This window comes from Ursus americanus, chromosome 17, assembly GCF_024610735.1.
Source record: "Ursus americanus isolate L20-20 chromosome 17, mUrsAme1.1.p, whole genome shotgun sequence".
In the NCBI taxonomy this organism is placed as follows: domain Eukaryota; kingdom Metazoa; phylum Chordata; class Mammalia; order Carnivora; family Ursidae; genus Ursus; species Ursus americanus.
Window position 1 is genome coordinate 24,653,632 of NC_142143.1, and position 17,674 is coordinate 24,671,305.

The 17,674-nt window shown below is 35.0% G+C and overlaps 2 protein-coding genes across 8 annotated transcripts in view; one reads left to right on the forward strand and one right to left on the reverse strand.

Annotated features, from left to right (window-relative positions):
- LOC123780684 (uncharacterized protein C3orf20 homolog) overlaps positions 1–17,674 on the forward strand; it is a 172,214-nt gene that overhangs the window by 112,301 nt on the left and 42,239 nt on the right. The gene's annotated exons all lie outside the window — the stretch shown is intronic.
- The window catches only part of VEZT (vezatin, adherens junctions transmembrane protein), a 69,055-nt gene continuing 51,397 nt past the window's right edge, over positions 17–17,674 (reverse strand). For 6 of the 7 annotated variants that reach the window (XM_045779716.2, XM_045779715.2, XM_087868849.1 and 3 more), the window contains 3 exons: positions 14,576–14,676; positions 12,829–13,036; positions 17–9,414 (listed from right to left, as the gene is read on the reverse strand). In XM_045779716.2, coding sequence (XP_045635672.1) covers positions 8,900–9,414; positions 12,829–13,036; positions 14,576–14,676 — 824 coding nt within the window. In that variant the 3' untranslated portion in view covers positions 17–8,899. The remainder of the gene's footprint in view (positions 9,415–12,828; positions 13,037–14,575; positions 14,677–17,674) is intronic. The other variant, XR_015727130.1, reaches the window with a different exon arrangement.

The following is a 17,674-nucleotide window of genomic DNA, read 5'->3' on the forward strand; positions in this document are numbered from 1 at the left end:
ACACACACAGAAGACACAAAGTAGTACAGATTTTATTAGAGACTTGTTAAGCTTAGGAGGAACAATAATACAGACATATGCAAACCTACTGTGCATTCTTATAAAAATCCTTTAAAAATTTGATATGCTAAAATGTATCAAGTGATCAAAGAAAGTATTGATGAGAAAGGCTATAATCTCAAGTCTTCAGGTAGGGTAGGAAATTTACAGTTCTACATAAAATATAAGTATTCAAAAGTAAAAATTTAAGTATCTCTGAATGAATATTCTTAAATGATATTTTTTAAAAAATACAGCTTAACACTCCAGTGTTAAATGAAGAATGAAGACTGACTTTAGAAACTTACTATGTAAACAAGCCTGACCATAGTTCACACGCTCCTGTTTTCAGTGTTCATACAATGTTAAAAGAGAATGCAAATTCCAACCCCCCCCCCAAAATACTGAGAACACTTACTGTATACATAGTAAACACAAGATGGGTTCATACATTTCATGCTATGTCAAGAAATAGTTACCTATGCTCACAGATTAGGGCATGGATACAAGACTGTTGATATCAGAACATTTTCATGTTTGGGTGAATGCAAAACGTCATAAATTTTGGAAGACACCAATATAAGGCTCACCTATTTAATTCTAATATAGTTCATTAGAAAAAAAAGAATCTGAAGAATTGAGGCACAAATTAAGAGTGAATTTACAAGACAGTGAATGCATTTAAATCATTTGACATTAAAAGGAATAAAAATCCAAAGATCTTTAGATCCAAAGGCTGTTGTTTTATCAAAAAGAAATACATATACTAATGTATAGTTTTGATTTATGCAAACAGGAAACACTGTCCAAACAGGAAAACATTGAGAGAAAAGGGTAAACATAGTACAATTTAAAAGGCAAAAATAATAGAATCTATGGGATGAAGCGTCTATGTGATGAATGTAGTACAGAACTAATCCCAGGGTTGAATTCTGCAGAATGAGCCTCAAGCTCACAGTCCTATTTTATAGGATAACTCATTGATCCATTTTTTTCCAGTGACAGGGCTTGGAGGAACAGCACAGTTTGGGGCTCTTTTCACAGTTGGGAGTCCCTGATTTGTCTGCAATTTTTTAAAACATGGTCTAAACCTACTGAAATGTCATTTTACCAAAAGTATATATTTCCATTGTGTATCATAACCTTTGGATTTGGGGCCTTTACATGCCTTTTCAGAAATCCTGTCCTCAAATTAAGTAAAATAGCAATGTCACAGTTATGATGTGAGACCACTTGATGAATCAAGTAGGTCAGAATCTTTTAAAAATCCAGAGCAGCAGGGTACAAAAATAAAGAAACTTGCTAAAAACCTTATTCTGCAAAATACTTTAGCAATCTGTGAGGTATTAATCCATTTCCACTCTATCATCCTAGCTTGTTTCCACCAACCATAGCAGATTCTGAAACCTAGTTTACAATGAATCTGACAAGGGACTTGGTGTCTACAAACGATGCTAAGGATCTTCCCAGACCTGAACCTAAAAAGCAAGCTCAAAGCAATATGGTGGATTCAAGATTAAAAGAAAAAGGCATTGATCTCCAGAAACAAAAGTTTAAAATTACTTAGCATTGGAGTTACAGGGCAAAGACCAAATGCCTTTCAGAAACTATGTACAATTAAATGAGACTGCTATCATATTGTTGAGTAGAAAGTGAGAAAAACAAAAACAGAAAACATTAATTTCGGGGGAGAAATTTTTTTTTTGGTGGCTAAATTGTTTCAACCATTAAATAGAGATAGAGATCTGATAAGTTACAAGAACAATTCTCCCACCAGCAATTAGTAATAACCATATTACACATCACATTTCTACTGCGATAAATTACTTTAATGTCAAAGTCTGGTAGACTTTATTTTGCTATCCATTGTTATTCCTCTAATTTTAGAAGGATTAACCAACCAATTTTTGCTAACTGTTGGCACACATACAAAGAAAAGTGAGTTTTGGTGAACGTAGGATGTCTAGTCAGCCTCAGGTTCTCTTCAGTCTTCACACTCTTGATGTTCCAGGAATGATGCGCGAGTTTAGGTTGGTTCTAGGATAGGCCCAGGGGCCTGGTTTGATCTGGGATCCCTGGGACCATACCTAGAACAAACCCAAACAAAACCAAACTCCTTGGGAGTGCTTTCAGCTCAGGTGACTTCTGGACTTTTCACCCATATGGACCTCCAGGGCTGTACCAGGACCATACAGCAATCTTTATGGAATGGGAGTGGCATTTCTGGAGTTTTCTGTACGTTTCCAGGTGCTAGTACTGTTCAGAAAATACTTTGACTTAAAAATTGAATTAATTTTAAATTTACTTGGGAGAGGAAAAAAGATCTAATTTCTTAGGATATCAGAAAAAATAAACTTGTAAAAGACATGCTTTAGTTTTAGAAAAGATGTTCAAAGATGAAATAAACCCATTTGTAGGCAGCCAACCTTTAGGAAATGCTCTAAAAGTGGAAAATGTAAAGTTCAAAACAGTAGAATTACCCCTTATCTTGAGAAACTCTTAAGATACAAATATGAGGGGAAATATTTCTACGATGACTCACAGAATATACTCACTTTGAAAAATAGTGTGTCAGAAGTACACACCACTTAAATACTGTCGTATTTCAATAACATGTTTGCCACGTGCCGAATGAAATTCAATAAATAGGGACGAAACAAATTAACTCAATTGCTGACAGGTTAAAATGTACACCATTTAAAAAATACCATATGCATTTTAATTTAGCACACATTTTAGGATTTCCATAAAATCAACTCCTTATTCATAAAATCAGCTCTTCATGTTATGCTTTTGTATATGTGAATCCTGGAATCAGTTCATCCTCTTTTTTGATTTATAGCAATTACACTGAGTAGAATCACTTTCCTCTCACAACTATACTCAAGGACAATTTTTCTCCTTGTATCACCAACCAGGGTTTGGCATCATGGCTATTCTGTAATGGCAGTCTCAACTCAAGAAATGGGTTTGGGTCATCGATTTTTAAATGAATATTATATCATAATTCCCTTCCAGTAGCATATGAATAACGTTAGGTGATGAGTCATGACCATAGACTGATTTTCCAATAACCCTGTATATGATGGATGGAGGAATCAATGTATGGACTAAAACATAATCAGCCTATTGGTAAAACTAAGTTATTCAAAGCCAGGTATCCCTTTCTAGACAGATTTGAATTTTACTTGCAAACATTATAACATGCAAATTTCATGTTTATTTTTCATTCAAGAGAGAAAAATCATCATGCTTATTTAACATATTAAATGATAATTTAAACACGCAAAATAGAGAATGGGAATTTAGTCATTCAAGGATCTGTCAATATCATTAGCTCTAACACTGATAACTTTTGGCAAGCTTTTAACATACATTTCATTGAGCGAAAACAAAGATACTGTCTTAAAATCCTGCACAAAGAATAAATTCTTTGTGGTAAAACTGCCTAGAGTCTAAAAATCTTATTACTTCTCAGCTCTCTGGGATATCAATAATGATAGTTTTCTTATTTCCCAGGACTCAGCCTACTTCATGTTTCAGAAATGAAGATGCATCTCTCTAAAAACAAAACCAAACTAGCCAAAGAGATTCTTAGAAGTATGTGGTATCCAATTTAGAGAGTACTGCAGAAAAAGCTAATTTGAGGGACTGGTTTTAATCAGAGCCAAAAGATTAAAGGATAGAATATAGAGAAGGTAAAGTATGGAAACGAAATGGTTCCCTTGTACAATAACAACTCTTCTATTTTCAGAGCAGGTATCGAATTTAGTAACTTCACTTATTTTAAAGATAGCAATGAAATAGGTAATGAGTAATAGATACCCACAAAATCCATGCGTTTAAGTATAATCCAGTTTTTAGTCTTCACTGAGTCAATTTACTCTTACTTTATATATTACTCTAGCTGTCTTAGTTACCTGGTTTCCAAAACCAAAGCAGACTAGAAGGAGCATTACGAAGGTGGAGAAAGGCCATTGCTACGGACACACTTAAGCAAGCAGTAATTGTAGGAGTTGAAGGAATCAGAACTACTAACAGAAAACAAAGATAAAATGAAAAAAGCATAGCAGAATGGAGCCACTTAGTAAAAGGGCATATAGCTCTCAGTGCCTAATTAGACTATCAGTATAATAACTTGTTAATAATGATCATTCTGCCATCAAAAAAGATTAAAATGATTTTCATATATTGTTTAATAAGACAGCAATGCATACTGTTTTAAAAGGATTACCTTCAGAAATTATTCCAAAAATTTTTAATGCTTAAAGGGGTTTAAGCTCTATAGAAAACTCGGATAGCTAGAATGAGTCATTCTCCAAATATTCAGTTAGCCAGTTCTTAGTAAATTAGCCATGCATGTTTAGTCTCAAACCTATAGTTCTAGAATATAAATCTTGGTGAACAGAGAGTTGGGAGTCACATTTATAATGCTCTAAGTTTTCAGTCTGTGTCCTATACTAGGAACAATCAACAAGAACAAAACATTTAACATTTTCCTAAAATATTCACAATAATTTGTATAAAGATGATAGTCGCATTTTCTTTTACAGTTGAATTCATTAATGGAGAGTCCTAGAAACATCAACATATAAAAACTGAATTAATACTTTAAATATATGGCAATCACATATTCAACCAAGTATTTTTAGCAAATCCTTAGTAAAGAATGAAGAGGCAAACAGAAGTATGCTAAGCAGCCAACAGATACCACAAAGTCCATGCACATAACTGACTGAAAACACCCCTTAGCCTTCTTTCAGTCTACTTACTCTTATTTTAGACACAACTCTAGCAAGCTTGCAATCTGGTTTCTCAGGCCACGGCAGATTAGAAGCAGCAAATGAGGGGCCTAGTGCAAGAGGCAGGCACCCAAGACAGCAGCAAAAATGACAGCTGATTTTAAGGGAAGATAGAGAAACTGTGAAAACGAGACATAGCCCAAAAAGCACAGCATCGCAGGGTCACAGAGTAAAAGGATACAGAACCTCATCTATCTTAGGAGCCCCTGAGGGTGCATTTCTGTTTATCACCCTGTGATAGGAACCAATATTCTTAAAGATGACAAAGAAAAAGTTAAATTAGATCCTAAATATTCTAGAAAAAAGTGCACAAGGTACATCCTAGAAATTTTCCTATTCAACTATTAAAAAAAAAGTTAAGAATAAATGGATTTGCCTCAGTTACATGGAAAATTAACTCACACAATTAGTTACCTGTCAATGGTAAATTGTTACTGTACTTAGGGCCTTTTTTCCATATTTTCTCTTCCATTAGATTTGTAGCTTCATTTTCTAATAGAAGTTTGAATTACACAGATATGTTCTTATCCATAGAAGTGGAAGAATAAATCTTTGCTTTGTCTGGTTTTCATTCTTGGCATCTACAGTCTTTCGGCATTTAAGTTCTTGTTTCCTTGTTTTGTTTTGATACAGAAACAATGTATTACAATTAAACTAAATCAGCTGAACTTTTCTTCCCATATGATTTCTAATAATTTATCAATATATTTCACATTTTATATTACTTACAGTGTATAAATAAAAGTTGGTCACAGAGTGAAATGACCCCTAGGGTCCCTTCTGATTAACACCCCATTGACTTAAAATTTTGTGACATGTATCAGAACTTAATTCTTTTTATGCTTTAACATCAAAAGCTTCTCCACCTTTATTATGTGAATCAGAATATTACTATTTATTTTTTTAGAGAAACTTTTTAAATTTTTTGACCTATTTTACTAACATACTTATAACCAGATCTTGTTTTTCAGTCTCTAAAGTTTCACTTATTTTTTAACTACTTCTGAGAAGTTAGAATTCACCAACATCACTTAACAATGCAGAGAATTTGGTTTTTGCTGGAAAAATTCCCCACGACATTATTAGGTCACCTGCACCCATAGCTTTTAAATGATGGATCTAAGATTTAAACTCAAGGCTATCCTTCTGTATTAAAGCCTTAAAGCCATATTCTTAAATTTCCTTAGAAATTTGCCTTAAATGTGTTTCTCCTAGTGTCCAAGTAACTTGAGAAATCAAACCTGAGTCAATACATCAGTCTCCAAGTAACTTGAGAAATCAAACCTGAGTCAATACATCAGTTCTTAATTAAATATATTCAAACATACAATTTTAATGAAGTATAATTTTAAAAATGACTTAACTTATGAAGTCAGATAATACAGACAACTTAAATATATAAGCAGAGGATCACAAATCAAACACCAGCAAGAGTCTGGCCCCAGATATGCCAGATATGCCGGGTTTTAATGAAAGCTGAAAAAAATAACCTTTATGACAACCGTTACCAGATCATTTACTGCCATGACTTTCCTTACTGTAGGCAAAGGGTAAAAATCTTGTCTTCAAGAATGCCCCAAATAGCTTCTTTCATGCATTCTTACATTAAGTACTAGGTTTATCCTGGTAAAATAAACTATGGAAATGTTCACGTTAAAAGCTGTTAGGATATTACTCCTAACAAGAATTATCCTGTCCAAATATCATTGTAAAATCTGGAAAGCACAATTATAAGCGTTGCATCACAAAATATTTTTTCCAGAGGGCTTCTTTTGGAAGGAGGATGGCAACTATTAAGACTAGTCAAAAGCCTGATAATAAAAAGTGAAATATTCTTAGAAAAGTAACAAACAAGAGTACCTACATATAATTACATTGGCCTTTTTTTTTTTTTTACTTCCTAAGGTATTCATGGTAAGAAAAACAAAGTCCTAGAGAGAGGTTCTTAGATTTTACTGGGCATAAACATCACTTAGGTGTCATTCCAAAATGACCAACTAAGAATGGATTGGGAGTATGGCCCCAGTCTGCAATGAAAAAATCAGACTTCGAATTTATTCTAAGGTAGGTGCCCCATAAAAAAAACTGAGAAACACTGACTTTTAGACTATTATAAGAGAAAATTAGGAATATTCACAGGGAATTTAATATTTTATCCTAGAAGCATTTTAAAAGATGAAAGAAATTTTGAAAACTACACACAAAAAAAGAAGCTTCAGTTAAAGTCCCAAGATCCTTATATCATGGTTTCAACAAGTAGAATTTTCAAGGAATTAAGTTAACAACTAGTGAATAAAACAGATCAGGCTAGAAGATTAGGAATTCCTAATTAAAATCAGTCTTTTAAAATTAAAAAGTATCACCTCAGAGAGCACTGAATAAAACTGATAAAATATTATGAAGATATTTTTCCCAAACCGCTATAATAAAAATAATACAATTAAAGAATTAAAGTTATTAAACTCTAATTCTTGCTGTGTAAGGTTACAGATTACGAGAAAAATTACCAAGTTTTTCCATAATTGCTTCTTCTAAATCCAAGGAGAAAAGGAGTTATCAAACTAAGTAATTTAAAAAGAAAGTATTATTATTTACGAATACAGTCGTCAGTCTCAAAACAAGATTTGTTTTTTCTTGAAATTTAGCTGACTATTGCTAAGTGGTAAACTGGGCCCACCCTAAGATAATCCTAAGAGCTTAATTATGGATAAATCCCAGAATTTTTGGCAATAGGCAGAAGAGGGTCTCTTATTATTCATATAAAGCAGAACGAAGTTTCTCCTCAGGTTAAAAAATAAATTTCCAAAGATTACTGGAAAAAATTAAATAAAAATCCCCTTGGTATACATAAAACTACTAACTCAAAGTGCTATAAGTCTACAGGAATCTGAATAATTTCTTAACTCTAAAGATAATCTACTATATTCATCATGTAATCTCCTCTCTAGGACAGCAGCATAAATTATTATTCCTATACTTTCCCCAAGTAATGTCTTATAAACTATGTCAGTGTGTAAGAGCTGTAAGTTTCAAGAAACAATATACTCCTGAAAATGTCACATTTTGAAAATGTAATCATTTAACACTGGACAATTTGGAAAGCAACCTCTTTTAAGAGGTAGTTTGTAAATGAAGTACTAAGGAGACAAGGATGCTTTCCAGGAAGCAGACAGGATGTTTCCAGAATCTCATTAAGGTGGAGAGGGTGTCGCGTCACGTTAGAAATCAGCAGCTTAAGTGACTGGCTTGTGTTAATGGCACCCAATTATCTGTAGGCAAACCTAAACAAAGAACTTTCTGCAAAGTTGGGAATGGGGCCTTGGACTATAGGGGTCCCACTTTGACATCGTTCCCTATTAGTTATAACAAGACCAGAAGATAAACACAAAAATAATTGAAAGGCTAATTTTTAAAACAGTACAATGTTTTTCTTTTAAAGATTATTAGGACATCTTAAAATTAACTACCAAATACAGGTATGAACAAGGAAACATAAGAAACGTGTAACAATCCCAGTATTTCTGACACTACTTTTTAGTTCCAAACCCCAGTACACATTAATTGTATGAATTCAATTTTTTTTTTATTCAGAACCTGCATCTTTAAGACTGGTATAAACAAAAATAAAATACAAACAAGTTATTAACATAATAGCTGCAGTTAATTACTGCGAGAATACAGTAAAAAGGAGTCATACTAAATGTTAATGTTCTTGCAACAGAATTATCCCAGTCATTTTAGCAAATTCTGGCAAGAAATGATAAATTTGTTTCTTACTAAAAGTACCTAAAGAATTCCCAAGATCAATCAGTTGTACTGCAAATAGAACAGCAGTTTATTCAAAAGAGCCCTTACCTTCTTCTTTTCCTAAAAGATTGGCCATTTACAGGTTAGCTACTATTTTCAGAGCAGTTGTTCAACCAGGGTTCTTGCTGTAAATTCACATCTTAGCTTTATATATAGTAAACGTAACACTCATTTTCCCTTTCCAGTGGATTATCTAGTGTTGAAGCTAAAACACCTGCATAAAAGCAACAATTTAAAATCCTTCATGGTTCTTACTTCTCTTCTACCTCATTTTTATTTTCTTGTATTATTTGTTCTTCCTCCTCATCACCAAAAGTCTGTTCCTGCATGGTGGTAAAGGAGAGAGATCTAGTAGCCACTTCTGCAGCAAGACCAGCAGTGAAGGTAAAATCCGGTGACAGCTGGAGCCGTGCCAGCCTCTGCTTAATGGAGGGCTGTAATAAGTCCCTGGAAGTTGCATGGGCAGTGGACAGGCTACCTACATCTGCCTGCTGAGATTCCTCTTCACTCTCACATTGGTAACACACTCTTTCTTCAGCTCCTTGGAAGAAGACTTCATTTGCAGAATTGTCTTTATTTTTACCATCTAGAGGGTTTTCAGATAAATACTCAGTCCTACTACTTATTTCATTGTCAGCTGTGGAGGGTTTACTATTTTCCTCTTCAGTATCATTTTTACCAACTGTCCCCATATCTGAATCCACTGATGGTTCTGAATTACTTATGGGTTCCACTGGGTCTACAGGAGACAAGGATTTCAACACAGCTTCAAGGAAAAAAAAAAAAAAAAAAAAAACAAAAGAAAAAAAAGAAAGAAAAATAATAACTAAGGACCCAGCAATGATTTAAACTTTAAACTTCCAGTAGTTTTTTCTTATAAAGAACAATAAATAAAAGCTAAATAAAACTTTCTAGTAAAATCTATGTAAATTTATAAATCCAGAGACCTTTATAAGAGATAGAATGCCTAAGAAATGAAATGAGATGGGGTTTTGATGAAGATTTTATAACACCTCACACATTCTCTTATTCAAAATATTAAAGCAGTGGTTCTCCAAGTGCGGTCCCCAAACCAACAGCATCAGTCTTACCACCACGTTATTTGATAGAAATGCAAATTTTCGGGCCCCACCCAGACCTACTGAAGGGGGACACTGTGAGTGGGGATAAGCCCTACACTTGACTCTGATGCACACTAAAGTTTGAGAACCATCTTATGAAAGAATAAGCAGCATGATTTTTACTGATAATGTGTCAGTTAAAAGGCCTAAAGTCATCCAGATAATAATCGTATCTTCAGCACATATATATTTACAAGTTAAAACAGCATGGAAAAAAAAAATGCACACAATTCAACTTACTTGCCAACCACCTAACAAGACCCTGATGAAGTAAAGCCATAACTTCTACACATTTTGTAATGTCACAGAAAAATAGAAAACAAAATCTGTATTCAAAATCAACTATTGTACAAAGCATAATACATAAATATTTTATCCATACGGCAGAAGTTGTCCTTTCAAGGAAAATGAAGTTTTATTTAGCCCCTCTTGATGTTAGTAGGCAGTGGGTTGCTTGCTAGGCAGTCTCTCCTCCCAGTATGAGGGGTTAGTACAATACAATATATTAGGAAGCATGACGGAAGAAAAAAAAAGTGCTTCTTGAAGATCTGGCGTTTATTTAAAAAAATAATTTGTAAAAGGTGTCCATTTCCAAGAAACAGATCCCTAAGCTGCAGTAACTCCACTAGAGAAGCAGCAACAACAGAAAAAAATGGCCACAGCAGGTTCCAGTGTAGAATATCCCTCTCTAATTCCATTCGGACTTTACCCCTGTAGGCAGAGATGAAAACAACTCTGGAAGATGTACTGAAATTTTTCATGGAAAAAGCATTTTATGGTATAAGCAGCTTTTTACTTATTTTCACAAACAAAATCAAATCAGCATTACTGCCCTTTCAGATGTAAACTACCAGAAGCACATACCTGAAAAAAGACACACATTTCTTTCATTGTTATATCCTTGCCCATATTGTCAACAGGATAATTTTAAAGCTACATGGAGAAAATACTAAACAATAAAAAGGATACAGGATTATAAACAATGCTATTTTCAGTCTTCCTACACATTTTTAGTCGATAAATCTAGTTCTTAAAGAATGCGACATAGATTAGACGTTGATTGATATCCTTGATTATTGCTAATTAAATAGGACATATAATTGGTACAAGTGGAGGATCAAGTGTTTACCCTGCTGCAATGTGAGCCTCCAGGAGTACAGGGATTTTCGTCTCTTGATCTATGTACTAGGGACTCAGCAGGAAACAGTGCCTCAGAAACTACTTGTTGAATGAATATTTTGCTGAGTGAACACTGGGGGGGATAATAAAGCCCCTACTGATAGAGATTGTAATTTCATTATAGAGACAAAAACATTGGACGCATAGAAAACAAGAGTGCCTAAAACATAATAGTCTCTGATTCATGTAGGCCCAACATATGAACAAATAGGCTGCAGGAACTCTTTACTTTACTTTTTACTGCTGCTCCTGAAAAGTTCTTAATCTGCTACATATATTGCTGCTCAAGACTTTCTTCCAATTCCCTTCAGTGCCCCTCAGATTCATGGACGAGCAACTGGTGGAAAGGGCAGCTTGGTGGAAAAGACAGAATTCTTGGTATAAAGAGATCAGCATGCATGTTTTTCTTTTTTTAAGCTTTTTTTTTTTTTTTTTTTTAAAGTAAACTACTCCCAACGTGGGGGTTGAACTCATGACCCCAAAGAGCTGCATGCTCTACCAACTGAGCAAGCTAGGCACCCCAGCATGAATGTTTTTCATGAATAAAAATAATAAGCTTGTGGAACCATAGTCTAATTAGATAAATATAACCAGAGGATATCTATATTAGAAAGAGTAGGGAATATAGTTGGAAATGATGGACTCATATGATAGGCTTGAAACCAGGAAAAAAAGTTTAGAATTAATACAGTAGGAAAGGGAGAACTTTAAAGCTAGAGAACCATTATCAATGTACTCCTGTTTAAGAACAATCTGGAGGGAGCCTGCAAGGATAGAACCTAGCTTAGAAGCTATCTTCTAAGGATAGTTTAGAGGAAAAGGGTATTGAAAACAGAAGTCAGCTGGGGCACCAGGCTGGCTCAGTCAGCAGAGCATTCGACTCTTGATCTTGAGGTCATGGTTTGAGCCCCACATTGGGGGTAGAGTTTACACAATAAAAAAGAAAATGGAAGTCAGTTAAGAGACTACTATAATATATGAGCACAGTCTAATAAGGACCTGGGCTATAAAGGGGGCCAATAGGAAGAGGAAGGATAAAAATCAAGAAACATATATCTGGACAAGGGAGAATGGTAGGGCTCCTAAGAGAAGAAAAGAGAAACCTGAGGAACTTTCCAGAAGTACAGGTAATCTATAAACTTCTAGTGAAAAGAAGGCAATTGACTTTGAGGCTCCATATAAGTACTCTATAAAAAGGGGAATCCCACTCTCCCCACTTAGAAATCTACAGAAGTTAGTTCTCAACTAGGAATTAGCTAGTTTGATATTGTCAAGTATTAAGCTTCCCCTCATTCCTTCCCTCTCCTCCCATGAAATCCAACTAAAAAAAAGAAGAGTGGGAAACTTAAAGGAGTTTAATGCTAATCGTCAGTATTGTCAATATCCAAATATGGAGACAGTGTGCACAAAAGCACCTCCTCTTCTCCCATCTACTAAAGTGCTCAAAACAAGTAACTTCAATGATGTAGCTAACTGGCCTAGGTCTTAATTCATTTGTTTCAATGGTGAACACAGAGTTATTAATTTGGTGCTTCACTGAGGTATTTATAATATCTACATGAAGAGAACAGAGTTTAGAATCTCAAATTCACTAAATTTGAAAACACTCTAATTTTTTCAACTCGCTGCCCATTCCAAATAAAATTTAGTAAAACATCAAATACCTGATGAAAAAGTATGATTTCATATTCCCAATTTGATTACATACCTATTCTTTTATTGATCATATTGATTTGTATTTAGAAGAAAAAGTACTATACTTGCTGACAAATCCCTAAAATTAAAGCTGTAAGAATTATATAGCTAAAATAAGATTCATAGTTCAAGAAAAAAGAATCACCTACATTAAAATAACCTTTTATTCTGACGTCAGTGCTTACCGTGATCACTAAATAGAAGTTGCTTCCACTTCTGCCTTTCTGCCTCTGACGCTTTAAATCCCAGCACAGACTTTAATTCTTGGAGCACCCTCTTGGATTCTTCATGCTCACGCTTCTGTCTCTCTCGGTCTTCTTGAGACAAGTAATAAAAATCATCCTTTCTGAAATCACTGTCCACATCTATATCATCTACATAAGCTTCTAATTCCTGGAAATGAATAAAAGAAGAAAGCACTTTACTTCAAGCAGACAACTTCTAGTAGCATTCATTAACCTGTACCTACCCTTCTCCAAGATTAAAAAATGAAGACTCCTGGCACAGGTCACTAAAGAAAAGGTGGGCAAACAGAGCAGACATATTATTGTAGAAAAACTGAAGTCTTAAATAACAGTTGATACTAAAAGGGATTGTGGATAAGAAAGTTTAATAACTTCAATCATTATTTTTCTGCTGATACCATTCTACAGATCTAGTCAAGATTAGTTATTAGCTCTGCAAAACCAATAAAAATTAGAAGGGCCGGTGGTTTGGGGAGATGGTCAGGTATGTTAAGTCTTTTTGTGGTAGGTATTTGTGGTTCTTTCTTACGTCCCAGGAAGTAAGAACCTCATCTTACAGTTCTTCGTATCACTAAGGAACAGACTAGGATCCTTGCTTAACCAGCCTCCTTGCAGTTATGGGTCAGGCAAATGACTTGGGATCCTCTAGTCAGATGTACGTGGATCACACCTGACCCAGATATTTGTTATGAGGGAAGCAAGCATCTTAAGGAGTCCGTTCTGGTAAGAATGGTGGCAGATCAAGTTTCTAGAGGTAGAGGTTCTAAAGGGAGGTTTTATTATTCAGCAATGATAGAGCAAGTGGCAATGTCTGCAACCAGGGACTGGGCAGTGATGTTGCCGGAAAGGGAACAGTTCCTTTGAGTGATTTTGGCTGTTTACACCAACCTGGTTCAAACCTGACTATGTGATCCTCACAAATATTCTGTCAGTCATGTACTATTTTTTTTAAAAAAATTGTTGGGGTGCCTGGGTGGCTCAGGCACTTAAGCATCCAATTCTTGGTTTCAGCTCAGGTCATGGTCTTGGGGTGGTGAGATCAAGCTCTATGTCGAGCTCTGTACTCAGGGCGAAGTCTGCTTGGGATACCCTCTCTCCCCCTTTGTCCCTACCCCTGCTTGCATGCTCTAATAAAATAAAATAAAACCTTAAAAATCTCACTTGTTAAAGTAAACAGAATTGGTCTCCTTTTGCAGTTAAGAACTGAGTAGACAATATGACCAAAGGAAAAGAAGTTTTCCTCAGGATAAGCAAAAGAAATCTTTGTTAATCTCTAATGAAATCATTAAAAAATTGTTTCTTTAAAGTGAGGTATAGTATACATGCTGCCAAATACACAAATCTTAAAGTGTACAGGATCCTCACATATGTATACAGATTGGCAACCACTGCTCACATTTCCAGCATCCCAGAAGGTACTGTTGTCAATGCACTAATTTTTAATATGTTTAATCACTTTTAAGTGTCTAAGAAATAGGCAGTAAGATATACATAACATATAAATTTGCTGGTAGATTCAGTGGATTGAATTCAAGGCACTAAGAACAAATGGTCTGACGTCAGTTCAATACACTGTGCTATAATTTTGAAGCTCATCACAAACATAAATTTAATAACTTAGTCAATAATTATCCTTTATATGTGAAATTCTTCTTTAGGGGGAAAAACAAGCAATTTTTACCGTTACCTGCTCCTCAGGGATTGGATCTTTGTCTGCAATGTGTAGAGTAGGTTGCATCAAAGGTACCACAGTACAACGTGGATTTTCACATACTATTTCAGGCTTGCCTTAAAAAGCAATGAACCAAATGGAAATGAGTGAACATCCAATTAAAAAACATTTTTAGTACTAATATTTTGCCAATTTCATAGTCCAGCTTGTTCTGATTATAAGTTATAATTTATAAAAAAAATTAAGGATGTTAAAGTTAACAGTAACAGCAGATTTACAATGTAAGTTAAATTAAACTCCTGGAGGAGTAACTTGTTTTTCTCTCCCTTCTTCATCTCACCATAGTATCTGGCACATACCAGGTACTCTATAAATCAATTTCTGTTCATGGCACAGAAACATTCTCAAGACAGACCACCACTCTTCCCCACAAAAAATAAACTCTGATCTTGCACTTCCCTTATATTATTTCTACTCTCAGAAGTTAGAATTGGAAATGAGTTTCACAAGTATTAGCTTGAAAAGATGACCCAGGTGTTAACTTTAATTACTTAATACTGGTGTTTGGTTTCTAATCACAGGGTTATTTAGTCTCATATCCAGCTCTCTACCTTTCATCATTATCTCTCTACTTAAAAAGAAGTGGCGTTTAAGCATCTAGATTTTTACCTTTCAAGAGTAATGATAGATAACTGGTTGGGGCTAGGGTTGGGGGGGTCAAGGGCTGGTGTGGACAAAGCGAGCTGGACTGGAATGAGATGGGATGGGATGGGAAGGACTCTCAGTAGGTGTGAGTCAGCAGCCATGTGGCTTAGGGCACAACCCATATTGTCAGGTGATTGCTTACATACAAGGGATTGAATACAATAAGTTAACACTGAAGATAACGAGAGCCAAGTTTCTCATAATCAGAAAAGGGAGGTACAAATAGGGAGAAGGACAGAAAGAATTGGAGGTAATGGTGTGAAACCATGGTATATAACATATATGGACAGATATAGAAATATATTTTCATCACCCTACCAATTCCCTGCACACTGGGAATTGGTAAAAACAGTAACACCCCAGTGGCTATGAGCATATTTAGCACCCACATCTTGGTTTCTAAATACCGTTTTTCCATTAAAAGGATTGAGGGCTTCTTGGACACATGGCTGATGTTAGGGTTGGGGGCAAGGAAAGTATGAAGACGTAAAGAAGTGATCAAAGAATTATAGTGGCACAAACCACCTTGAATGTGTTCCCTCTGGTTAAATTTTGGACAATTTTGGACAACAAAATAATATAATACAAATTATGATCCACAGAATAAAATAAGAATCCATACATCCATATTGATATAAGTAAGTGGAAAAAGGGGCTCCTTTGCCCTACAACAGAATGCTGACTCATAAGTATAAAAGGAAAAATGGAATTAGAAAATTACCATTTGGCAACAATCACAATAGTATCTAATTCGCGCAAGAACTACTAAACTAGTGGATGCTAAAACTAGTGGGTGAAGAAACTTTAAGCTATTTTATTTTACTCAGAAAATTCACTCTTTTTGGTATCTAATTTTATGAGGTTAGACAAATTACAGTCATAACCACCACTACCAAGATATAGATACAAGCAAGATATAGAACAGCTCCATCACCTTAAAACATTTACTTATGCTGCCTCTTTATAACCTATTCCTCCCTCCATATCCAACTCCTAGAACCCTTGGTATGTCTGCTCTTCCTATTAGATTATACTGTTTTAAGAATGTCATTTAAATGGAATCATAGACTATGTAGTGATTTGAGTCTGGCTTCTTTTGATTAACACAATGCATTAGAGATTCCTCCATCTTAATGATGTATCAGTAGTTTCTTTTTTATTGCTGAGTAGTATTCCACGTGGATGGATATAACTGTTTACTCATCAGCTGAAGGACACTTGGACTGCTTCTAGTTTTTAGTGATTATGAATAAAGCCACTATAAACATTTGTTTATAGGTTTTCAAGTGAACATTACATTTTTATATCTCTTGAATAAATACCCAAAATGATACTAGTGGGGTATATGGGACATATATGCTTAATAGTGGAAAAAACATAACCTCAGGGCATTTTTTTTTTAAATAAATGCTTATCATGAAAGACAAGAAAGGCTAAAGTAGAATAAAGAACATAAAACTAAATGGCATGTGTAATTTGGATCTGGGCATATAAAATTACTGCTGGATCCATCAGTGAAATTAGAATGGGATCTGTGGATTAGAGAGCAATATTGTATCAGTGCTCATGTCCTGATTTTGATGGTATATTGTAGGTATGTAGGAAAATGTCCGTTTTCAGAAAAGCAAACAGACGATTTAGGGGCAATGGGGTCTCATGTCTGCATCTTACTCTCAAATGGTTTAGAATACCACCAAAAGAACTTATGAATAGATACACAACGAGGTAAGGCAAATGTGGTAGAATGTCAACAAGTGAGGAATATGAGTAAAGAAGGGTATACTTTGAGGGGCACCTGGGTGTCTCAGTTGGTTAAGCATCTTCCTTTGGCTTAGGTCATGATCCCAGGGTCCTGGGATAGAGCCCTGTATAGGGCTCCTTGCTCGAGGGGAACCTGCTTCTCCCTCTCCTCCCAGCTCAGTGCTCTCTCTCTCTCTCTCACTAATAAATTAAAACTTAAAAAAAGAAAAAGAAAAAAGAAGGGTACTCTGAACTATTCTTGTGGTATTTCTGTAGTTTTGAAATAACCTAAAAAGAGCTAACAGCTAACTAAAGCACCTACTTCTTAAAAAAAAAATCATACAAACATTTTATTCAAAGTTACATAGCCATGGCCACTATTAGCATTTTAGCGAGAAAAGTCTGCAAATGACTTGTATCTTAATTCATATCATTATCACTTATAAGCAAAAGCCACATATGCAGAACGTCATGGCTCATCACCTGCCCAATGTTTTGGAGACAGTTCGAACAATCATGTTGAAGTGACTAAAATTCAACATCTCAGAGTATGCTAAGGTGAGGAATAACTGAGGTGCATCTCTTAATACCCAGTCATCTGAGTGTTTAAAGAAAATGCACTCAAGAAATTATTACACTGTATGCTACCTAACTGGAGTTTAAAAACTT